The sequence below is a fragment of the Vidua macroura genome, chromosome 3 (genome assembly GCF_024509145.1).
Source record: "Vidua macroura isolate BioBank_ID:100142 chromosome 3, ASM2450914v1, whole genome shotgun sequence".
Taxonomy (NCBI): Eukaryota; Metazoa; Chordata; class Aves; order Passeriformes; family Viduidae; genus Vidua; species Vidua macroura.
In genome coordinates this window covers 15,891,802-15,918,453 of record NC_071573.1, presented here as the reverse complement: position 1 = coordinate 15,918,453, position 26,652 = coordinate 15,891,802, and the positions used below count along the sequence as shown (strand labels likewise).

The 26,652-nt window shown below is 36.3% G+C and overlaps 1 protein-coding gene across 16 annotated transcripts in view; it reads right to left on the bottom strand.

The window, feature by feature from the left end:
• Nucleotides 1-26,652, bottom strand: part of SMYD3 (SET and MYND domain containing 3) — a 376,442-nt gene that overhangs the window by 49,701 nt on the left and 300,089 nt on the right. For all 16 annotated transcript variants that reach the window (XR_008436193.1, XM_053972899.1, XM_053972898.1 and 13 more), the window contains 2 exons: nucleotides 24,190-24,292; nucleotides 17,456-17,566 (listed from right to left, as the gene is read on the bottom strand). Coding sequence is in view for 15 of the 16 variants with exons in the window: in XM_053972899.1 (XP_053828874.1) it covers nucleotides 17,456-17,566; nucleotides 24,190-24,292 (214 nt within the window). In the remaining variant the exon portion in view is untranslated. The remainder of the gene's footprint in view (nucleotides 1-17,455; nucleotides 17,567-24,189; nucleotides 24,293-26,652) is intronic.

Below are 26,652 nucleotides of genomic sequence, written 5' to 3'. Positions count from 1 at the left end.
CTGTGAAATCCTTCATTTAAAGAAGGTACCAAAACAGGAAAATTGTTTTAAGTTATCTTTTCTCACTAGCCCAAGTATCATTCAGAGTGTTTCTCTAACATGTTGTAAGCCTAACAACTAAAACCTCAGAAGGATAGGAACTGAGAGAGATTTATAAATGAAAGAAGGAAAACAACTATGCAGCAAGGCCAAAGACTTAGGGCTCAATCTGCACATAGCAAGACTGATGGATGAATGACTAAAGTGTTCACTCAGATGGGATTAATCTTCCTCTGTCTAGTGCAGCTTTTTGAGTTACTGTTGTCTTCTAGCATTTAATTAGCAGCATAAAGCAGGGCAAGGTTGGGGGTTCCAGCCTTCACTCCAGTGTATAGGGTTAAGTCAACACTGACTTCATATCCAGGTAAAGAACAGAGACTGTCTGTTGGACTGATAATCCCCCAGCCCTCTCTGGATTCATGGTCTTGATCCTTTTTGTATGAGAGTTTAGGATGGAGGGATCTGGCCAGGATGCCCTGCTCTGGGAAAGATTTAAGTCACAGGTTTCAATGAGACGTTTTCTGTGTTCTCAAGATGAGGCATTTTAGGGATTGGGCTGACATAAGGACAAGCAAAGATATAGCTAGCTTGGCATTTTACACTTCTACTGTTCTTCATCAGATTTTCACACATGAAAGAAGTCCTGTCCTTTCCTAAATGCTCTATTTCAAGGTATGGAGGTTATTTCCAAACAGGCAGCCAAGCAGGGGCTGCAAAACAACAAGGGGAAGCTGTCACTGGGAACATTGCCTTCCAGCATAATAAGTTTTTCCAGGTAAGTTGTTTCTCTCCCTTGGACAACACCTTCAAAGTCATGGCCATGTGGTATGATTATGCCAGTTAGAAACACAAAGCTGCCTTGGAGTTGGAATTATGAAAATAATTGATATGATTAGAAGTTATATTGAATTTTTAAATTCAATCTAAGAGCATGGCTATAACATCTACGGGAGATATGGCTTTCCATGGAGTAACATCCTTTCAAACACCTCCTTTGAGAACATGTTCCCAGTCAAACCTCTGGGTGTGCAGAGCTGCCAACAATAAAGAGAGACTTTTTCACTTATAGAAAAGAACACCAGCTGAAGAAAAAAAAAGAGGCTTTTGAAAAAGAAGGAAGAGCTAGCAATTTCTGCCTAATTATGTTCCTTATTTCTAACTCTGACACTAAACACAAGAGTTTGCTTATCAGAAGAACAAAATATTTTTCTCTTGGTCCAAAAAAAATAATTAGACCAGATAATCTAATTACAAAGCATTAACAAAAGAGAGAGACCTGGAGGGATTGTAATCTTTTTTAAGACATCAAATATAAAATGATCTGCAGTTCTAGCTTTAAGTGATAGGAAGTTTTATTATAAAAGCATTATCTCATGAAAAAAGTACAGGCATCAGACGCCACAGAAACAAGCATTTGAAAATAATCACTTGTTCCATTCTCTAGTACTTCTATCTAAGAATTACTTCTCTCTCTCTATCTTTTCTGTTATTTGAGTGTACTGAACACATTCTATCCGTAATGGAACTGTCCTTAGAAAGGAGTAAGCTACAAAGTACAGATGAATGCTTCTCTTTCCTTCCTGTTCCTTCACACCACTCCTCTTCCCCCAGTTACTCATCTGTTTCTTACACTTTCTGGAAGTGCTCCCTGCCTATTAATTTCAGGCACCACTTCTTTCACACACAGTGTTAGCAATCACTGTTCTTTGTGATTCCAGCATTTAAAATCCTGATTGCTAAAAGATTCCCACATGGACAGCATGTCCTCTGGGAGAAGATATTTCTCTTGCCAAAGCAAGCACATGCTAACCACCAAGCACCATTGCCCTCTCCCCAAAAGTGCTCCCACAGCCCCACCACTGCTCCTCTGTTATACACTGCACCTCAAAACTCTCCTGACCATTAGAAAGTATGATTAAGGACTAGTTCTCCTTTTACATTTAGGTTACAGTACAGTTATAAGACATGGATTTTCTGTCCTCTCTACAAACTTAATCTTTCTCCTTATCATAGGTGGAGGTAGAGAAACAAGGCCAGCATTGTCCACAGAGAGGAAACCATGAAGCACTTCCCACTTCCCTTCAGAAAAGGGAGAAGTGTCAGCTGGAAAATCCAAATGGAAATAACCCCTATACCTCTTTTTCTCCTTCCCAGCATTCCTCCTATTTGAAGTACGTCCAAGGGCATCTTCATAATATGCCTATTTTCAGTATTCAGGTATTCAGTCCCACATAGGCAGAAATAAGCAAAGCTTTGTAGGAGGTATTGGACTTCCAGGCTACCCTGGGACAAGGTAAAAGAAGGACTAAAGTTTTCCCTGACCAATATCTGCTCTTCTAAATATACAAATGGATTAAAAAGGTGCAATGTAACCAGCAAATGTCAATTTTACAAAGGATAAAAACATATAAACCATAGTTCAAACAGAAATTGAAAGTCTAACAAGAAATACGATTGGATATGATATTTCTGCAAGACTGAGAAATCACAGTAAATAATAATAGTGTTTTCTGAACACAAAATCTATTTCTACATAACAATAATTATCCCGTGTAACAGCAGCAGATAACCCTGTTCTCTCTTTTTTGTGGAAGCTTTAACTTTTAAGTTTTCTGACTTATAATACTTTTAATACTTTAAAAGCTGTAGATACCTCAAATACCTAAACATTTCATAGAAATTGTTGCCCATCACATATGATTTGCTTAATTTTTAAAAATTTCTAAAAATTTAAGCAGCTACAGATGTGCACCTGAACAGAACAGAGGAGCTCATACACATTTAAATTAAGGCATGACATTTTAGAACAAATCTCTGATACATTGTACACTGAAAGCATAAATAATTATTTTCTGTTTCTGATTCTATTTAAAAGTGCAGGAGCTACTGAATGTTTATTTCCAGTAAACTCAGTAACTCATTGTTTTAGGCTAGACAATAAAGAAAAGCATTAAATGAGTAAAGACACTGCACATCTTCTGAAGTTTCCCTTTCAAAAAGATGAATAAAACTGTCAGAAAATGTGATATGCAAGCTGTGATATTGCAGCTATACTAAATTTCTGACATGAATTCTTCAGAGCAAAAAGGGCATGAGGGCCTGCCAGGCAATCACAGGTGCAGGCAGCTACAGACATAGCATAAGAAAAAGCATACTTGAGTGCTTCCTCAAAATAGCTGAGGTCATCTTCTATGAAACATTTTCTGGATAAAGTTTAAACTCAGACTCAAACATTTCTCATCTCTTATTCTGAGGGCTGTGGTTTATAGAAGCCTGCAGCTTCAGTTGAGGATTCACTCACCTTCAGTCTTGTGAATGTACTTCATTAAGAACTACAAATACATGAAATTATAAGTGCACACAGCCCTGTCGTGATTCAAGATTTAGATGTGATTTCTGAAGTTTTAAAAGCTCCCTTGCCCTGCTCCATGAAAAATAATGCCAGGTTCACAAATACCAGTTTATCTATCCTTTGCAACCCACATAAGGTTGTCCTTACCAGAAGCCTTGTCTTTTCTGTCATGTAGCTGGGACATATGGCAATTCCAAAGGTACTCTATTTTGCAGACAAAAACAACACTGTGTTCCCTGTAAGGCTATTGGGAGGGGATGGGCTTCAGCTTCTGAACAAATTGAATTTGTACTTTTTATTTTTGAATTTTCAGAGTAAAACAAGACACATTAGAGCTGGATGCCATATTGAATCTGTGCAGTACATTGCTCAGTATTAGGCAGGCTGCATTCCCTCACCCAATCAATACCAGCTCTTCATGGATTACTGGCTCTGGTGTCTGGAAGTGCATAGGAGCTGCACAGGCTGGTAACACTCTAAATCATATAGATATTGGAAAAGTTAGCAGTTCTTCACACCATTCACATTTAAGTGCTCTACTTAGGCATTGAGATCAAGATGAAGGTTCCCCCAGACCCTGCATACAAGTAGTGCAAAAGGACAAACACCTTCACAGGGCAGTATGAATAACCTTCCTTTAACATTATCCAACTTAGCTACAACATTACTATATTTATGCAGAAATTTAAAAGTGACATCAAAAAGAGCTGTGGGAAACTTATTAAAATGAGATGCTTTCAATAAAGAGAAAGTTAAGATCAGCAAGTCTACTTTAAGAAGTCAATTTAATTCAATAAAATTAAATAGGACTAAGATAAATTCATTTTAGATTTATTTAAGCCAAACTATAACGTAAGAAGAGCAAACAGACAAACAATTCTTAACCTCTACAGCTGCAAGTTCGATATCTACCAGGTTCACCATTCTAGACAGCAGAAAATAGTAATTGCATTTCTGTCAGAGTCACACTCCATTTTCCTTCACTGCAATACCATTTCAGCTATTAATTTCTGTGATGTTTTTAGACACACACATTTTTAAACAGCCTTTTCAAAGATCACTGCATCTGTATTTTGTATGATATATGGGCAATCTCATAAATGTTTTATAGTGAAGAAAATAATTCTTCCTACTGACTCCCTTGCTATATAGATTCAAGGATCACATTAGCTTTCTTGCCAGAGGAAAACACAATGTTTTCCATTTCTGTTCAGACACCCACACTGAGATTCATCTGCTCAAATGTAGATATTTGGGCCACTCTTCTATATGACAAAGAAACACTCTCTCTGGGTGCAACTTGTATTATCCTAAAGCAGGCTTCTAAAATATGTCAGATGAATAACAGTCAAAATGTGTTCATTCTTCTCTATTTTATCCATAAAGAAAGCCTAGAGCAAGTAGCTCAGATGATTACATTTATCCTGTAGCTCTCTGAAATGTGGTGAAATAAATCATAGCTGTAGATCCTTCTTTCAGATGTAGAATATATGCTTCACCTTTGGCAGTGCATTATATTTCAATAGGTCCAATTTACCAGCAATTCCAGTTACTCTATATTATTTACCTGTTCTCAGAAATGTTTATTATTCTCTTAGTCTTTGTCATTCATTAATTTTACTGGCAATGGTTTTGCACTTCATTCATGAAAATGCTGTGTACTGTACAAACAGGGTTATTATGAACACACTTTGGAATTATTTGGCAAGCATTATATATAACTGATTATTATGGTGATTTAATATTTAAATATGTTGTCAGAACAACCTCTAGAGTCTATATATATTTAGAGTGTGCATATATATAAATTCCTGTAGTAAGAGAAAATATACCAAAAAAAGCTCAAAGTTTTCATTAGTCTCAAACATCAGAGCACAATGGAACTTCTTTAAACCCAATAATGCTCCCAGATCAAGTGTTGTAAAACAGAAAAGCTGCAATTACGTCTACACTTTGTGATAAAAATTTAAGCAAACTACTACAATGTTACAAACACTACTACAGCATTTTCTCCCTTAAAAAGCAATATAAAAGGATGCTAGGCTACTTAGCAAGAAAGCACAACAGTATCTAGACAGGTCTGTCAAAATATAATAAATACACAGGGCTAAGTGGCTAAACTACATCATAGCATCTTGCTACCTGGATACTCCTCAAATGAAAGGCACATGTATTTAATGCATTCTGAAGTTATTCCAGTTAAGTATGTCATTCTGGTTTTTGACCAGAATTTACCATATATTTATTTAAACTAGGTCTCTTACATACTACTACTCTTTTTGGAGTCATACTTGCACCGGGGCTATCCTTGTGTCACACACAGCCCAGGCCTCTGGGGATGACACACTTTGCAGGCTCAAGACCTCAGTCAGGATGCTGAGCAACAGGACCGAGTTTTGTGTCTGTAACAGCACTGCCTTTATAAACCTCCCTGTGTCAGAAGCTTAGGGCTGACTGCACAATTCCCATCCAAGCTGCATAGGTTACAAGCAGAATAAAAATTGATTGGATAGTGGGAAGAACAATAAATAGAAATTCACTACTTATCAACACATAAAACCAGAAGTGAGGAAAAGCAAAGGAAATTACAGCTTAGCAGGAGCGAAAGAGGGCCTTATGCCAGATCGCCCGAAAATACTTGTCACGTTTGTAATTCCATTGTAATTCCCAGCATCAGTACAAAAACAAACCCTTGTGTTAGTTCATTTACCTGTGCAAGGATACTGTTCAGCCTAATCCCTAGCAACAGTGAGATTGGTATTTCACAGACCGTCTTTGACATTACACATTTGTTAAGGCAATCTCTAGGTCTCTCATAGCACACAAACTGACAGCTATAAGGCAAATCTTCTTTATTCCTTAATTCTGTAAACTGTGGAGATATGGAGTGCCAATGAGTGCATTTAGTGGCTCAGAAGAGATTTGTAGGTCCAAAATACTCAGAATTTTTAGTTATTCACAAGGTATAATCCAATCCACATTCATCAGTTCACTGAAATATGCACTTAAGTTTAAAAGCATATGTAAATCCCATTGGAGTTAATATCTATGCAGATGACTAAATACTTCACTAAGTAGAAGCACAGTTACTTGTGAAGTTCAATATATGCTTTAGTGATCTGAAGAACTGTACCCATTGAATTACTGGTTCTCACTGAAGACATACTGACATTAATTTAGATACTATTTTTAAACACTAATATAAAAATAATTTAATATCTTAATGCATGAAATACCACATTATGAAATTGTAGCTATAGTAATTCTGTTTTATAATGCATACTGCAATGTAAAAAAAATAGTTTTTACTTCAGCATATGCTTTCTGAATGAATTGGTGTGAAATTCAGGAAATTAATGGTTTATAAAAGAACATGCAACATAATTAAGATCATACATAGTTGATCAATCCACTCGACACCTTAAAATATTTGTTGGATCTCAAAATTCCTAGACTACTGATAAAAACTGGTTCCTAACTCACTAGTATGCTTCTTGAATATTTAGCATCAGTACTCAAATCCACACTCTCCAGTCTCCCAAGATTTTTAAGGTCATAAATAAAGGAGGTTGAGTTCATTTTTTACAACTGCAGCTCCCTGAGTGAGCACTATACCTGAAGTTTCCTCCTCTAGAATTTTGCCAACATATTTGACTTATGACTAGATTAATATTAGTTTAATATAATCAAAGAGGTTTGCAAATACTTTAAAAAGATTATGTATTGGAGAATTATTATTGACTGTCCCCTGACTAACACCAATTTAAACAGTAAAGGTTCTTATAAGGTTTAAGGGAAGCAGCCAGAAACACTCCAAAAGGTAAATGAGCACTTGAAACAGTTTCCAGTATCTTTCTAGAACTCTGTTCCGATTCAGTATTATGAACACTTTAGTCATTTTCACAAAAAAATATGAAAGAAAGTGAAAAGGACATCCTCTAAAATGTCATAAGGCCATGGTAACTATTGTAACACCCTTGAATATTTCTCAGGGCCTTTATTTATTGTTTGGATAGCTACCGTGCAGCTGGCTCCTGTTGACTGCCAGTGTTAGAAGTATTTACATGCCACAGCATTTAATGGGAATGGGCCAAGATAACTCAAAGCAAGGAGAGGCAGCCTGCATCACAAAACCTGTACTGAAAATTAGACATCTTGACTTACCTCAAACTGTTCATGGGACCTGATGCATCAACATAATTTGGTGTTACACAATCTACACTGGATTTCCAATTTTCCAAAAGAGTCCACAGTACCAGTAATCTATTTCGTTATGTCCTGATAAGTACTCTCCTCTAAGTACTTCACTCATTGCTTGAAAACAGACAAACTGTCCTAAAATATTTCTCCCAGTAAGATGGATGAGTGCTGTCCGTCCAAAAAGCTCCCTCAATATTTTCTTTGTAACATTTCTTTTGCAGATCAGGGTTTGTGGCAAGGGAGAAGCAGCTCACTTCATATGGACCCTCACCTTCTTTAACCAAATAGTGTAGTAGCTACAGAACGTCACAGTATCATTCTCCACTACACAAAATGTCTAGAGATTGAAACTACTGTATTATTAGATAGTAGATGGAATCATATCTAAAGCACTCAAAGCCCAGAAGGATTTCTTTTGTGCATGGGAATGATGCAAGCTTTACATAAAACTATACACTAGAAATACTTTGAGAGTGAAAATTTTGTTGTCTAGATATTGTAAAAGGAAGTGCAGGCGCTTTAGTTTCTATCCTACACTAAGACAAAGATTCATACCATAATCAATATGATGCAGCAACATATTTTTCTTAATGATGGTGTTCAGATAAATCTTGGGCAGAATTGCGATGCACTGTTTTACTACAGTCCCCAGTTCAAACCACTGCTTATGGTAAAATCAACGTCTTCCATAATATACACTGAGCAATCCCAAGGAAAACAGCAGGACATCCTGCAGCGGGTAAAAAAAATTACACAATCCTCTATTAACTCTTGTGGCTGGAGTACATACAGCCTTCTAAAGCCTGCCGGCTCCTACACACATAAAAGTTTCTCTTCTTGTCTCAGAACAGAGCTCACAAATACAAAATTTTTAACTACAGCTTTAGTTATTGCATTGTTGTGACATGAATGAAATTATGGCAAGAATTTGATATGGCACACTGCTTATCATAGCAATTTTTCAAGCCAAAGCTTTTAGTCTGCAGTTTTACAGTCTCAAAAGTTATAGGCTTCCTTGTTATTCAAATGAGCTCATTCTTGCTTTAATACACCTCAGAGAATATTAGTTAAGGACTGGAACTGATTTAGGCACTGAAGAGGACGATTCTGTCTTTCTCAACCTATGGTGCTTTCTACCATATTCAGCCAGATCCTCAATGTTGAATTATTACACTGTCAAAAAGCAATTAGAATGAAGTCATGATACCTGATGACCTTGCCACAGGATTCTAAATCAGTCAATCAATATTTGAAAAATAAAATTTGGCTTGCAAAGAGTGTTTAGAAGCTTAAAGGCAGCTGGCAGGAAAGCCATCTCTCTTAATTTAAATAAGCCTAGAGTGAAAGATGCACTTTCACAATGTGGCATGGGAAATAGCAATGTGAGCCTTTTTACTAAATTTCATACTGAGATATATTAAAGAATAACTCATCTTTTTTAGATTTTACTTGTATAATGGGCATTTCAGCATCTAATTTATGAAGGGAGATATGAAATAGCTATTATCTATTTCACATTACCTAACAAAGGTCACAAAACAAATAGCAGCAAAAGAAAACAACCCCCACCATGTACTGGACGTGGAATTTATTGTTCATGAAATAGGAAAATCTTTAAAACTGTCCTTGCATGTTCCACCCATGTACCTTTGCACATACATATGCATACAATACTGCTTTTCCCATTTGGATCTGTGTTTGTCCAGTGTAGGTACATGTCCACCACAAAAAAAGTGATCACAGTGAAAAGGTTCACAGAATATGCTGTTCTTCCAAGAGAGGGAATGGTTTAGTTAATAGATTTAATGATGGGTAGATTACCAAATTAAAGTCAGGAGCACTAGATTAAGCTTTTCCCAGACTTTTTAAAGCCATTATTGACCCATATAAGGTAAAACCATGGTCATACTTATGGGCTCAATGTGCACAAACCTGCTTAACACAACCAGCCATTATTCATCTCCTCTGATTGGAATTTTCAGCAAACTGGGACAACAGGCACTGCAATGAAGCTAATCTTTACCAAGCATTTACACCTACCATATTTGCAGCATTTATTTCTAGTGATTTCCAAGCATTGTATGGACAGTAAGTGAAGTCAGAAAAAATACACTGTAAGAAAGGTAAGATTTATCAGGACAATTTTTTTCTTTTTGGCTAAGAAAAAATGAAACAAAAGACAAATTGCCAAGCACCATAAAGTATATAGTATACAACAGGATGGCATTAAGAACCAGAAATTTGGAGTATGCAGAAAGCATATTCAGAATCTGAAGAGAAAGACACATAATGCACTATATGAAGGAAAATCATAAGGACCATAGTTGAAAACATTGATTCAGAATAAAAAAGGTTCCTATGAAGTAGTATTGGGTGATATCTTCAAGACAATGTCTTCAACAAGGAATGACTTAAAGACAAAACCTTTATCTGGAATTACTTAAAGATGACATATTGCAAAAAAAATCAGCGAGCTAATAAAATTGTGTCCTATTTTAAGTAATTCACAAATTTGCTGATAAACAGTAGACTACTTTTCCACCTTCTTTTCTTCCTCCATGTTGGTGTGATTTCAGATTATTTGTTGACTTTAATGTTGCTATTATTTATAAAACTGGCAGTATCAGAATCACAGCTACACTGTTTTGTAGATTTTTAGACTGCACAGAGTAAAAAGAGTTATTTATCCCAAAAGCTGAGTCTAAGAACAGACAAAACAATAAAATGAAGGGATCAAAATATACAGCATGCAGTGGGTCAGCCCATACAATTTTGCTGTCCTAGTTTGAGTTTTTAAAGGTAAATGATAAATTGATTTACTCTCAGAAAGGATTTTGATTACATCCAGAGAACCAATGAGAAAAAGGTATTTCCACTCACTTTCTTCTACTTTTTCTTTAAAATTCATAGCTCATTAAAATATACACTTCAAAAGAAAAGATCCAAGCCCCTATTTTCACTTGATTTGGAACAGAAATCTACACGAAAGATACAGTACACATCTTGGACTCACCTGAATCTCACCCACAACCTGAAGCACTAAGAGAGTTGTGGGGTTCCCTTACCCCACAGGGTCTGCTCTAACAGCTAAGAAAAAATGTCATTCTGGCTCTGATGCAGATATTATTTTTTTGTCTAAAGTGGACAACCTTCAACCAGAGAGATTTTTGCGTCTAGAAAATCAAAACTCAGTCAGTCCAGAAATCTGCCGTTTAAAGTTGTAACATCCTTTTTTTGTTTTCTGTTAATGACTTATGGGATCTGAATTGAAACTTATATTTCAATCAAATGACCTAATTAATGGGAATTTTAAAAGATCGAACATACTGCAAAATAGAAAAAAGTGACTGATAAAAAGATCAAGAAAAAGCATCCAAAATCAAGATTAATCCTTAGAGTACTACTGTTATTGAAACCACCTTGACAGGCTGAAACATAACAAGACCTTACAGGAACCCCAGCGAAAGAGAATTCAAAGATTCAAGTTCAGATAATGCAATGACTGGCTTCTATACATATTTAGGAAAAAAACGTCTCTCCAAAATCATTGCAGGAAAAGGCATTTGGAAAGTGATTTTTCTAATATATTCTTATATTCTGATATATCCTTATGTGGATGTTTCTCTCCAAATATTCTGTTCATTTTAGATTGCTAATCGAAAGCGACACTTTTCTTATTTCTGCTTGTCATTCAGCAGACATCAAATAGTGACTGCTATAGGAATGACATCTGAAAAAAGAAATCCTACCAGTAATAGCTAATTCTAACATTCCCAAGGAAGTTCAATATCCAGAAAGGATGGATCCAGAAGGATCCAGGCATTTAAATGTAGCTGCAACAGTCTAAAAAAGTGATGAGAATGCCCTCTCTTCCCTTGGAAAAAAAAGTGTTTCTCCTTAAAACACCTGTCAGAAGATTTAAGTTTCCTATTAGATGGCTGGATCTGAAAGGAATGAGATTCTGCTCCACTGAGATGAGTAGAAGGCCAGACTCCCAGGAGGGTGCCACACTCCCAGCTTCTATGTTTGCTTTAAATAGGAACTTGATGGACCAAACTGATACAGGTTGCCCTATTAAGGATCTCCTGAAAAGGCAAAGACTTTACATACATCTTTCAACTCATGTCTATTTATAAGAACAGCCAGGTCTTTTTCATGACCTTGACAATCCAAGTGAGCTCCAGCTGGATGCTGCCAAGTGGTGACCAGAGCACACTGAGGCAGTCCCAAAGCAATTAGGATAGGCAAGCTGTCATGGAAAAATGATCACAGTGCATTTGCCACTGTCTTTGGAACTGTACTTTAGAGGAAAAAAAATACAATGTTGAAAGATGGAAGGAGCCTCAGAAGTCATGTAAGAAATGCTAAGAAGCTGAAGACATGATGCCTTTGTTAATGAACAAGAGATCGCAGAAATTAGAAGCGACTGCCTTGTTTTTTACTGTCATTTTTGGCACTAGAAAAGTAAAAGCCCTCTGTCCTTGGCTGTTTGGAAATCCATCCCAAGAGGGTAAGATCTCTGAAAGAAACAGAAGAGTCTTAGTCTGACTGCTGGATTTCAGGAATGAATCCAGGGTTTATGTCACTACCAAATGCCTTGCCAGAGGGAAGAAATAACCAGCCACCTATGGAGAGAAAGAGCATTGTGTCCCAGCGAGCTCCAATTACTGCCAGTGACTTTTGTAGGCACTGCTTATACTGACATTGGGCTGGAAGAGTAGGTGGGTGAAACTTGACTGATCTCTGGCTTGATATCAATCCTGTAGTCTGCTTCAAAGGCAATTCTAGTGGCAAAGTAGCAAAAAAGATGAAGAATGAAAAATTTCTGCAATTAACTATTGCAAACTCTGTATTTTGATAGGAAAATTAATTACACCAGGATTCTGTTGGAACACAATCCTGATAATTTTTTTTTAACACACTGTTTGGTACGTTGGCACTTGGCAAGTTTTTTAGAATAGTGACTAGAGAAACAGATGCTCCTAGTTTTGTCTTTTCTTCGATCAAAGGGTTTTATGTTCAGTTAGCTGTATAAAGAGACTTGTTTTCAACAATCCTTGCTTCCCAGGCTTCATTTTTTAAAATTAATTTGGAGGTCTCATCTTCCATATTGTACTTGAGAAACTTAGTGAGAATGTAAATGTCTAAAAATAAATAAATATTAGGAAAACTGGGACACAAATTTATGGAACTTCACAATTCAGCAATTTTAAAAGGCACTTCTTAACATATAATTTTGTGTTTCATGTTTCCTAAATCTATGATCCCTGAGGGAGGGGTGACATTTTTGTACTAACACCAGTACAGTGATCTAGTCTATACATCCTAATTAAAAACAAGAGTCAATAATAATACTCTTCATGTAACAGTGCCTCTGTAATTTAAGCACATATTCTTCAAAGGTATTGCTAAGAACAAACATGAATATTAAAGGTGAAAATGTTGTATAATGTATCTTTGGCCATATTCAAGTTTTCAAGTTTTCTTTCAGGAAACCTGGTGAGGCAGATCAACCACAGACATATGCTGTAGCAACTAATTTGATCAATTTACTTACATTTGATGAAGTTCTAATCTACAGTTGTCTTCTTCCCTCTGCTAGAAAAATAGTGTAAAAACTTCAGGTTCAGGAACTTATTTGGGGTGGTGTGGGTTTATAAAAGAGCTGGTGGATGTATGTAATAACAGGCAAAGAATTGCAGGTGGTATTTTTATGTTGAGATTGATAGCTTGGTTGCTGTTCAGGTGACCTGATTTTGAGAGCCCTTGAGTTGGAAATTGGACTTGTGATGTCCTCTACCAAAATTCAGGCTGCAATATAAGGAAGTACTTTTTGCAAAGCAAAAAAAATTATTAAATGAATAACATGCTTACTGGCATTATGTTGTTATTAACTTTGGCAACTCTCAAACACTGGCCAAATATAAAAATGATTCAGAGTCAAGTCCATTGCTTTTGACCTTGTAATAAATAAAAGCTTTCCAAAAACCAAGCTAGACTAAAATATTAAATCCCGGCTCCAAAAGAGAAACACGACTCATAACAAAACCATTCTATAAGCACAAATGTCCCTGAAATCCTTGGCTGAAGATGTACAACATGAACAATTCCCTGGCTCATGACTGTGGAAAAAGCTGCTCTTCATTTAAAATGTTTGTCATCAATGTAAACCCATCTTTAATTATAATTAATGGAAGGGGCTTTTATGTGCTGGAATAGTCATATGTTGCCAAGAGTTCAGCTTGGCACACATTCCTGAATTACAGTGGAGATTGATCTTAAAATGGAGCAAAGAATAATGTGTAAAGCTGTCAAAGATACAATGAACTGAAGACAATACAGTAGCTATAACTTAAAGTATAGGCAGGAAGTATTCTATGAGTGAGTTTTAGGAAGACATATTTTTTCCCCCTCTTTTAGCTCCTCATTTGTTTTTTCTAACTTTGGACAAAAGTCTTGATTAGATTTGTAATTAGTGCCATTTAATTTGTCAGGAACTGAACCACTGAAACATTCACCTCAATCTTATCTAAACCAGCTTACAGTACTTGCCAAGTTGCTTGACCAGCTGCTAAAAGACAGTGGCCAGCATTATAGTATGCCCTTAGAATTAAAATGCAGCTCACTTTGAGGCTCAGGCACCAAAAATTATTTAAGATCCCCAGCTCAGCTATTGCCACTGTTTGCTTCTATGTTTTCTCATCCTTGATAGCAGCTATGCACCTAGATTATTCCATGGCTGCACTCACAGTTGGAGAGGAAGATAAAGAGCTACTACTGTATAGCAAAGATTCACTTTGAAGTCCTTTCACCAGCAGTGACCATTGAGGAATATTTCCTCTCATTTTGCACGCAGTGCCATTGTGACTGCTCAGCCGTGGAACTCTTCTCTTGGTCTGGTGAGTGCCAGTGTGCATCAGTTGATGCTAAACTTCAGTAACTTCAGCTTCAGCAAGTGTCCCTGTGGCTGGGCTGCAGCCCATTTCATGACACTTGAAAATATAGCCTTTGCCTCTCTAATATCTGAGCTATTAGAGTCTCAGATTCTGACAATTGTGCAGGGGAACTGGGCACATCTAGGCAGTGTTGTAACTGCACTCTGGTTATCCATGTCAGCTAGCACAGAAATGCAATCATGTCAGTCTTGATTTTGTGTTTTTATATATTTCATGGAGAAGCATAATTTATCTCACCAAACTTTATCTGTCTAAAGAGTGGGCATTTCACTTCAAGGCGTTCCTTTACCCTCTTTTATCCATTCCAATTTTCACGGATTTCTACTGAAGACAGTATGAATCAGGTGCTTGTCTTTGCTCTCGGTATGAGGGAGGCACAAAGCATACAAATAAACCCCAGATCATTCTACTTTGAGGAATTATTCTCATTTAAACAAATCCATCACATAAAGCTAAAAGAAAATACAGCAGCTTTCTTTATTATCCTTTTGGCACCAGAATGCTCAGCAGAAGTATAAATTACCTATAAATTCTCTTCTCACTGCATTTGTAGAGACTGCACAAACCAGAGCTTCACAGAACATTCACAAAAATGATCCCCAATACAGACAGTCTGATCTATTTTCTAGTAAAAAACCTGTTGAGCTCCAATTGAAATGGTAGCTTCCTACCAATTATGAAAAATAAGGGTTAGATCTTAGAAAATACAAAAGTTCCTCTTGAATAAAATAAATTTCCCAAGGTCACTTGCAGTCAGTAGCTGCCCTGAGAACAGAAATTTGATACCATCTTCCTTTTTCACTCAGGCATTTAACACTAAATGAACAAGCCTTTAAAAAATACAGCGGGAAACATAAATTTCATTGATAATTATCTTTCCAAGTGTTTTTATAAATATGAATAAATAAAGATACATGTAACTAGGTACAAATAAACATAAGGTTTATGGGCTCTTCATACAAACTTGTAACATATATTTCCCAGGGGATTTGCAGGATCACTTTTAAAACATTACAAAAGATGTAGAATAAAACCTACAGTACAAATCACTTGACTTAAAACTTTACTATAAATTGATGTGTACATCTTGAGAGCTGTCACTAGTCCACTGTGTTCAGCAGCTGGCAAGCACACTCAGCAAGACTGGAGTAACACAAGCTCTACAAGTGTTTGTGTGTCTAAAAATGAGATTTCAAAAAGGATTCTAGTTTTTTTAATGAGATGGCTGCAAGTGAAAAAAATCCCCAATGCATGAGAACGTACTTGAATGAATAAAGCATTTCTGGAATTTGCATTTTTACCTATAAGAAAGGTACACAAGATGAATTGCTGTTGACTAAACTATCTTTTTTTCTGCAAAGCAATGTGGTAATATGGGAATTTACTTTTAGCTGACTATATTGATCCACAATATTGACTCTGCCACTTTTGACGATCCCAAGTTACAGCTGTTGCCTATCATATTGACAAAGATTTTGCTTTTTAAAAATTTTCTAAGATGACTTGGAAATTTCTCTCAGTATCAGCGATTTTTCAGCAGGGATGTTTTGAATAATTTTATCAACCATATTTTCAAAAAGAAAAAAAACATTAATTAATTTCAACTTATGTATGAAAGTATTGCTTTCATTAATATATGCACATATAATTTCACTACAGTATTTTTTGATGCTATATGTTGATTCTTACAATGACACATACACCAGCCTTGGGATATTATTTCCTAAAACATTTCACATGCTGAATGGTCTTCATACCACTTACCTACCCTTTTACAAACTGTTAAGCAATCTTGAAGACTCTTTAGCCTGCTTATTTTTCGTAATCATCATTGCATCTCTGAGGATGTCATTTACCTAAAACTAATCCAATATTTCATGGCACTTGAGTGACCATCTTTAAAAGAAAGACAAAAAGAGGTCTTCACTTCACTGCCTCCAAGTAGAATTGCGGCAGCTTTTATCAGGCACAGAATGCCGACACGGACAGGAAGTAATTTAGCATTATGTCATAAGCCTGAAATTTTCTGTGTTCTCTTTTTTGAACTGCCTACTGATGAATCAAAGCATATGTTACAGTTTGAACTTTAGGGTTTTATTTTTCTCATTTTTTTTTCTGCACAGCTGTTATTTGAATCATATTATGCTCCTTGGAATTACATTTTCATCAATACCTCTCTTACTATTTCTAATCTTAGAGGAATACATTTAGCTATGGCAGGTGACTCACTCCAAACAGGCATTTGTGAAAATAAGAACAACTGTACATATAATAAAAGAGACTAAGTGCATAAACTGCTATAAAGCCAGCCTCATCTTGCCTATTCCATTTAATCTCTCATCAGCCTCTGAGACGAATTTAGTGTGCCAAGGTTGTATAAATATGAAGCAAATCAGAATATAATCAAATTAGGCTAGACTGAACCCTAGTAAGAGATCACACTCAACAAAAGTTTATCTACTACTACCACTGATCTGCTCCTCCAGGAACTTGTGATGTAAGAGAGCATAAAAACTATGAAGTCACCAAGGATGTTCACCATTCTCTCTATCAACTGCTTAACAAGCTTGGTAGTTTTTGAAAATTACTGATGCGGGTGTTTGGCAAAATTAATTCAACATTATTTTGAGGATAAGCACAACCTTCCTGTAGTATCAGACAACTGGCTTCACTTGAAGTTCCAAGATTACTCTTTTGAACAGAAAAATGCCAACATTTTCTGCTTTTCTTTCATTCAGAGTTGTCTTTCATAGCAACAAAAACCCCAATGAGGGCAGAGGCAGTTTTCTCCCCTATTCTGGCTATTCAATTAGTAGCAAAAGATAAGTTTTACAGTACGGAAGGAAAGCTGCTGACAGGCCTTAGAAAATTCTGTTTCACTGGCAAGGAATTTCTTCTCTCAACCTACCTTCTCTTGATTCTGGCAGAGTGGACAATCACATTCGAAGCAATACTGGCGCACCAGCTGCTTTTGGCGTTCCCTGGTAGGCATCAGTGATTCAATGTAGCTGATGGTGAGCTGTATGCAGTACATAAAAAAAAAAAAAAAGGTTTGCATATTTTACAAAAAATCCATTTTCTGTGTATGTATTAGCAGAGGCAATATTATTTTGGATACAGTATTTTTTCCCAGCATAAAATAAAATGCTAACAGATTATTTTCTAGAAGAAATGGACTACTTTTTCAGAAGGTGAAAAAAGGAGAAAAATAATTTCCATGGAAGAACACTTTTTCACATTTCAGGATCAATATTGTTTGAAATTATTAATTCCACCCAAAATTATCACTATTTCATCTTTTAATCCTAACTTGGAAGAAAAATAAAAGAAGAAAGGAGAGTAAGAAAACATAGCAAAGAAACTATGCATGAAGTATCTGAATTCCTTGTGCATGAAATCTCATTTTCTGTCTAGCTCCAGAGCTTAACTGTGTTTTTACCACTACTGTTGTAAAATATCCAACTATCTCACATTTTTTTTTTCTCAGGGAAGAAATCTACTTTCTTGGAAATATATGTTCGAGCCTGAGGATAATTTCTCTTATGCCATACCCATTTTCAGTATGTCTGTGATGTTTCCCTTGTGAACAAGGAAGCACAAAAGCATTGCAGTCTAAGCTGTTGAAACTATTGACAAGAAGATTTATTAAAATGATAAAATTTGTGCCTAGATTTGTGCCATTTTCAACTTCTTACACTGTACAGAGTTAATTCCAGTGAACTACAGAGAAATCTGTAGTTTGTTCACTTTGACGCCTGCCAGAAAGAATTTTACAGGACTAACCATTTGTAGAGTTCTTGAAATGTTTAAAGATCTTCACGGGCACCAACTAATGATAAGGAAATAGATATAATAAAAAACCAGCTCAGTTCAGACTAGCATACAGTCACATGCTATTCAGTGATTACACTATACGCCCAACACACTTTGAAACACTCCAGAGGGGTCAGAGGTGAAAAAAATCAGGTCACGTTATTTCATCCTGAGCCTAGACACTTCAACTAATTGGGAGAATTTTCACATGGTTTTCAGTTGAATCATGAGAGTCCATTCAAAGAAATTACAGGAAAACCTGACCAATTTTATTAATGACCATGAAATCCATTGTAAGAACCTGCACTTTTGCAAATTAGTGAGCATTCTAATTGAATAAGCAATTAACAAGCAACTAAAACAATGCCTGCATTTTTTTTCATTTAATATTACAGTGTAATTTGATTACATATTGAAGGAGGATTGTGTCAAAAGAAGTCTACTGAGATCGCAAAGTCAAGCATTTAAAATAAATATGGCCTTATAATTGAAGATTAATAGTATAATTAATGAAAGAGACAAATTAAAATTCCACAATTAGTCAAAAGTTAGAAAGTGTGAGAACTTTGTTAGGTTTAGAATTCTATACAATGTTGTTGTGTCCCAGATTGTGCATGTCTGAGCCAAGAGAGGATTAGTTTCACCACTACTGGCTTCCAGCAGAACAGTCTGTACTAATATTTTTACATGGGAGCCAGAGGCTTCCCTCTGATCTTTCTGCAGTGAATGGATGGAAATTGTGCTGCTTATTTATTTTTGATCCTTTTCTTCCAAGCTTTTTCTCTTCTGTCCCATTATCTCCAATTCCCTCTTTCTCTTCTTTTCTCTACCCCTCAGCATGAGTATAATTTTCCTGACTTATTCTCAACACCTGATTATCTAAACCTGTTTTCTAGCCATAAATTCTAGGTCCTTGCATAGCCACTTTTGGTACAATGAGATGATTTCATCCTTGTGCCAGTCTCAGATCTGTCCTTTAGCCTTATCTTACACCTTTCCCAACTGTATTCACTTGTTTTCCCAAGTTAACAGTCCTTGTTGCCCTACTCTGATTTCTCAAACATCTTCAGTGACCCCAACAACTTTGTCCTCGCTTCTTTCCACAGCTGGTCCTAATCAGCATCCCCCCCTTGGTGTGGTAGGAAAGATCTGTCTCCCTTCCTTCCCACAAAGCATTTTCCATCCAAGCTGCAGTCCTAACCTCATCCTTCAAACATTTAAAACCCAATTTTGCTCTCCCATCAAAAGCCTCCCAATCTTCATGTCTCCTTGCAACTCAAAAGTGTTTTCTGTCAAAATCATTTCACACACTAGCTGTTTCCTCTCTCTTGTCCTCTGCATAAACATCTCTGGTTTTGACTCATGTCCTGCTGGGCTTTAGGTTCAGGTGGCATCCAGCAGTAAAAAGGATTTAACCAAGTTCAGACACAGTGCAAGACAGTAGCAATCTTCTGGGGAAAAAAAAATCATGTAAGATTAGTCTATTCTTTGCCAAAATATTTAAGACAATGGTTTAAACCCTGTCATTACTATTGAAACCATCATTAGGCAGGGTTTAGTTATAGTACTGCAAAATTAACACAGAGCCAACACCAAATATATCTTACCTATCCAGCCTACAGGCTTCATCCCTTTCTCTCTTCATGTTTTTGGTTCCCTCCCCTCACCTTTTTTCATTTATGTTGCAGAAACCACGGGGGTAGGAAGAAATTTCAAAAAAGACATTTCTTTTTCAGAGGTTACCAAACAGTTGTGGATATAAACAGTCATATAACAACATGCTCTGGATTAAAACATATGACTGGACAGAAAGAGGAGAAGAGGCTTCATCACATTTATCTCTTCTTTTAGCATTTTAACAACTTAGGGTCTTTCTTGCCCAAATTCCCAGCCTTGCCAGAAGAAATCCATACGGGAAAAAATGTTTGTAGCTGGCAGACTGAGCGGTAAAATATAACTAGAATATTTAGAAACATGATCAACCTAACAGTGACTGAATCTATACGAATAATTTAATTGTTTAAAAACAAAGTTTCTGTATTCAAGTCTCTCTTCTATCCTTGCTTTAATTTTGGATCACTTCATTAGATGCAAGGCTCATTTAACTTGTACATATTTAGGAAATGTGCCCATTTATCAAAGGTTGTCATAATGGTATTTGCATGTGGGATGTATGCTACTAATTAAAACATTACTTCAAGTGACCAAAGCTTGCCTCTTTATTGCATCGTTTATAAAGAATGCAGTAAATCTTTTCCCCCCAAACTGGAGAATATATATTAAAAACATTTATGAAGGCAAGAAATTATTTAACAGCCATGGGACTTATTGACTCTTAAGACTTTCTCCTTAGAAGTACAACACGGTCTGAGCCCTGCTTCTTGCTCTGACACAGAAATTCTTTAATCATGGATATGATGGTTAGTTTCTCATGTTCCTCATATGCCAACTGAGGTAGACACAATTTTCCAGTACTGCCATGATACAGTGGACTTAATTTATGTGAGGTTTTATTGTTGTTGCTGTTTCTTTGGTTTGGCTTGTTTTTTGAGTTTTTTTTTTTAGGTTTTTTTTTTGTTTTTTTTTTTTTTTTTGTTTTTTTGTGGGTATTTTTTTGGGTTTTTTTTTTTTTTTTTTGGTAACAGAATATAGGCCACAACATTTCTAGACAGAAAATTCTGTAAAAATTTAAAATCAAGTACTTCAATACTAGTGGCAGGGAAAAAAAAGGGAATATTCTTGGTTTTGCAATCATGGGTCTCAGAATCTTAGGGAGGGTTGTGTATAGAAATCTGTTCCTGAGACAGAGTTATAGAAGTGCTTAACAGTCTGCACTCTTTCTGTTTTGGCATATAAGATCAAAATGCTTTCTGTAGTGGTAGAAAACCAGCACACTTTCTAATTCAAGGAAAAATTTGTTTCCAAAAACTTAAATGGGACAAAATGTAATGTGTCAAGCATACACAGATACAAAACTTCCCACAGAACTACAGTAACAAAAACTTTATATAACTTGGTTGAAATCTATCATGAAAATGGATTTATTTGCTCATCATCTGAAATTGTTATTTGTTTTCAGTATTTAAAAAAAATGTTGCTCTGTAAGGTACAGTCAGTTATACGATATTCTGAAGAAAGATACAAATTTGCTCTAACTGAACTCTGAAGCTGGTGAGAAACAAAGCACCCATTTTGGAGCAGAACTGCACCTCAGCTAATCCATTCTGTCTCCCAGCAAGACTAATTGATTTGAAGCCATACAACTTCTGATTGGAGAGGAGGTGAAACCATCATCATGCGGCATGTCTGCCTGCAAAACACCGGGTAGATTCAGCAACTAACAAAAAGTCAATTGAAATTATAGCACACATCTTGATGCTAGTTGAAGCGGTTACTTAAGGGTAGGGAAATGATGAAGACCTCTTAAGAGCAGGCTACTTGTCTTTTTGACAAGACTAGCTGATAGGCTACTTTACCAGTAAAGGAGCCCTCATGATCTCTAGATTAATAATTTTTGCTTTTTTATAATCCTTCCCCATATCTCACCTTTCTTTGCAGCATTTAAATTTCATTTTTGCGAAGAGCTGCAATTTGTATGCTGTCAAATTACCATCATCTAAAGTTATAAAAACTGTCATAGTCAACATTACAGAGAAGTTGTGGGGGCTCTATCTCTAGTAGAGTTCAAGGCTGGGTTGGATGGAGCTCTGAGCAACCTGCTGTAGTGAAAGGTGTCTCTGCCCACAGCAAAGACAAGATGATCTTTGAGGTCTCTTCCAACTCTAAACATTCTGTAATTCTGCAATTATCTTGAAGAGCAAAAAGGTGTTATAATAGTTCCGAGATGCTGGAAGCAAAGTTCAGAATGCTGAGATGATCATGTCTCTCTTTTCCCTGAAATTATAGGAGGTCAACAGCTCCTTCGCATGAGTAAACTGCTGCAGTGTGCTCTGACAGAAAGCACTACAAATGTGCAAAATTATATTCCTTTATAGATAGAATAGTCCTCTTCTACTAATCTGAGCTTGACTTGCTATTTAGCTTCTTATTTCTGATAAATCTTAATGCTTAATTTCTATTAATTATTTTATAGAGGATCTCATTCTGTCTGCATCTAGTGTAAGTTTGAACAGGATAAGAGAAAATTTCTAGTGATTATAATTTTCTTGTTTAATGACTTGAAATAATGTTCATCTTACCATCTCAGAGCACCCAATTTATTCAGAAAACCCAATCAGTTTCCTCCCTAACATGTATCTTCATTAGCTCAGATCATGACATCTGTAATATAAGTTAAAACTCAGCACACAACAGATGATACAGTTTCACATACATATGTTTGTAAATTCAGTACCTGGCTATTACTGAAACTGAGCTCACCCCGCAGCAGGCAAGCAGAAAGGCAGTGTGGAAAGTTGCACCAAAGTCATTATGCAGAACACAAAATCAAAAGTGGTACAAGTTGTGTATAAGGAAAAGTAAATAGGTACTGACAACAATATTGAACTGCTGATTTGTACATACCCTCACAAAAATTTTAATTCCCTTCCTCTTCCTATAACAGATCTAACCTAATACTGACTTTGTAGCTTTACTTTGCTTCTTAAGCCTTAGGCCCATTTTCTGCCTGGTAAGACATTAAAATCTACTGTATTTTTAAATAAGCAACACATCTTAGTGAACTGGGAAGCGAAGAAGAAAGTTATGGTTTATGGATAAAATAGAAGGAAGGTGTCTATAATAACACTTAAACAAGAATGCTGAAATGAAAAATGTCTATAATTAATAGCTCCACAAACATATATTACTCCTGAAAGAGTAATATATGTAATATAAAGAGTAATATACCTTTTTCTCTTGGCAAAAAGGTAAGTATGTAAAAACATTTCTGTTGGTTCTTAACAATGTTTCATTGAAAAAAATATTCTACCACTTACTTGTTTTGATGGCCTAAACCAATTTTTTACCATTTACTTACTTTGATGCCCTACTATCTTCGAGAAAGAATACAGTAAATAAGAAGAAACTTCATAGGGAGGTAAATAATACCGTGTCTAAATCAAAATAAGTATGGTCTTCATATTCACAGAGTTTTAAGAAGAGGTGTGAATCATATCTACATTAGGTTATTATTTTGAAATGACCAACAGCTAGGACTGTGTAGGTCATTGATGCATCTGAAATTGCATATATGCACACATCTCTTTTCAGGTCTTATTAAGCAAATTCAGTACTGCATTGCTACAAAACACTTTTTTTTTTTTTTTTTTTGATTTCCAGCCACAAATGCTTATTTTCAAATCAATACAAGTGCTGTTGTAAAAATAAAGTGGAGAACACCTTAGATCAAATCACAAATCTCTTGAAAAGGATATTTTGAAGTCTTTATTAGTGAAATGGACAAGAAAACAAACCTTGTTTTGCTGCTTTCACTGTCAATGAAAGGTTTACTACAACTGCACAGTTGCCACCTGACAAATGTTATTGTTCCAAAGACTTAGGGAACACTGCATTCCACTCAGAAATATTTTAAGTGTTCCCGTCAAGGTAAAGACACTCAAATACAAACAAAATGAAGTGCCTAGAGGAGCAAAGGAGGAACAGGAATTTATCAAGACTGCTAGTGATTTATGAGAAGTAATGATTACGGGGCCCAGGCAGTGTGAAGAGATGATTCTATTTATCATTTTCCCCCTGATAGCTATGTGCTAGAAAGTGGCATCAATATATCATCAAAATATTAAGCTGGTGGCCCAGCAGTCTGGAATTTATTTAGGGAGATGTCATTGTTGCAGGTGTCTGTGATGGAAGGGAGGACAAGTTAATTACCTCTTCACCAATCTGGATCTCTCGGACAGAGTGAAGTAAAAGCTGGTATCCTTCAAAAACAATCACGCAGTTTGGGTCACAGCTGTGGTTCAGTAAAGACATACTGTGAGGGGTGAAAGAAAGAAAAAAATCTCAGAGGAGTCTCAACTGCCATTTCCTTTAATCATTTGAAAGTAGCTAACATGATTACATCTGAAGTATCAAGCAATTAAGTCACGAAACAAATAAATTCCCTGTTAAATCAGCTGCTTTTGGTTAGGGGAGGAAAATGAATGCTTAGAAGATTTATATTCACTGGTAATAGGAGCCATGCCGGGATCTCTTCAAATGTTTCTGCCTTTTGTGTCCTCAGGGCAGGAGGAAGGCAACGGCCTCCCATTGCCTCTCCAAGAGCCCTGATTCAGGGCCCTGGGCAAGTGGGGAACAAGGTAACCTTGTTACCTTGACTGTTCAGAGCAGGAGGGTCTGAGCTTTATTCCTGCTGCTTCTGCTCACTTTCAGGGCACTAACCTTATCGATTACCTGACTGTCACTGCAAGCACAGCTCAAAGGGGCCAACACTCAACATGTATTTCATATCAGGAGAAACTGGAATATACTATGTCCCAAAGAAGTTGGTGTAGAGAGTTGAAAGAAAGAAACATGGCCATTGCCTCTGTTTTCATGCATATTTTGACCCAGCCTCTGTTCTTGTGACAGCTGGGGCAGCACAGCTCATTAGGGAACTGCTGGCACCCTCGAGAGGCACAAACACTGCACAAGCACACCATTCCCTCTCTCTGAAGGAGGCTGCTAACAACATGCGCTATATACTTCTGAATCATGAGTTTCCTTAGCTGAGAAACAACTGACTTTGCCAGGCAAACATTTCTGCTGTAGCAGAAACGGGATTGACGGTTCTTTCCCTATGGGAATGACCCACTGAAAGAATAATTCTGGCATTATCAACCTGGAAGAAGAATTTTTGGCTTATCCATCTCCTGGCTGTATTTATATTCTGTCCTTGTTCTTGTCTGATTCAGCAACTCAAAATCCCAACTGTTGTTGGTAAAATAGAGGATGTTGCCAAAGCTCTGAGCCCTGCACCAAACCATGTTTATTTAGTTTTTTGACTCTTGCAGGAGGTATCAACAGGGGTCTGACCCTTTTGGTATCCTTTCTGGCCTAATAAAATATCTGTGGTTAATCTCCTCAAGAGCCCACTGGGAGAGTATCCATTACACTTACTGTGAGATCACTGGGCACACTCTCAAAGCTGCTCACAACATGATGCATAGCAGGACCATAGGATTTTACCTACTTTAAAATATATTGTGATGCTGAAGCTATCAAGCCATACAACAATATACAACCTCTTAATAAGGCTTAATAAAGAACTTTTAATTAAATCTCATGTCGTGGAGACACTTGTGGGTTTGATGACAATTTCCTCTGGAAGCATGTGAATTCATCTGGAAGAACATTTGCCCAGCACTTGTAAACCACAGATTTAAAGTTCTCAATTTTCCCAGCTGTGTTGCTATAACAAAACTCAAACTGCTCTGAAGTGACCTGGGAAAGAGTCTCTGGCATCCCTTGGCAGTGCATTATCACTGAACATAGACAGATACTTTCTTCACAGTTAAGGGCTTTTTTACAACCAAAAGCAAGCATTCCCCTAATAATAATGCTCAAAAATAATATTTCATTTTTCTCAATTATTGTTTTCATTCCATTATGAAATCAAATGATTGTTTTGCACTTTTCATGACACTAATTCTCATGTCCTCCTAACTACTTTTTCCTCATCTTTACTATAAGGCACACCCAAGATATTAAGTGTCCTTAGTTAAATCTTACATATGACATTAGAAGGAAAAAAACAGCAATGACAGGCCCATTGAGGTACTGACAAACATAATTCAACCATGCATTAACAAAAAAATTAGACAGTAAAACATACTTTTAAACTACATACTAATTTTCCATATTTATGATTACAGGTTACTAATTCTATGAAGATAAAACCTTCATTGGTATACACTTTTTTGCTAATACAAATAAGAAACAATAATAAGAAATTCAAATATTAACTCTATCTCTTAAGGGACCTATCTTTTCACCTTACTGGTTTCTTTGTTATGGTAATTGACTTATAAATATATCAATCTTTTTCTTTTAATTACTAATTACGAAGGCTCTCAGCTGCAAAATATCTGTATTCTAAAGCATTTTTGAACAGGTTTCCCTTACTAGTCCCAGTCGCACAGTCTTGATGTCAGCATTTATTCTTACTTGGAAAGACTACCACCTCCATAAAAATAAAATATAAAGATGTATACTATTTAAACTGCTTTAATGCTGTAATCAGGACTATTAAGAATGCTTTCAAGTAGATTGTATTTTTTTAATCTTCTTTAATTTATTTCCATTTCCCAATTTCTCATTGAGACATGTTACCTGCTGCTTTCATGGTCCTTACAG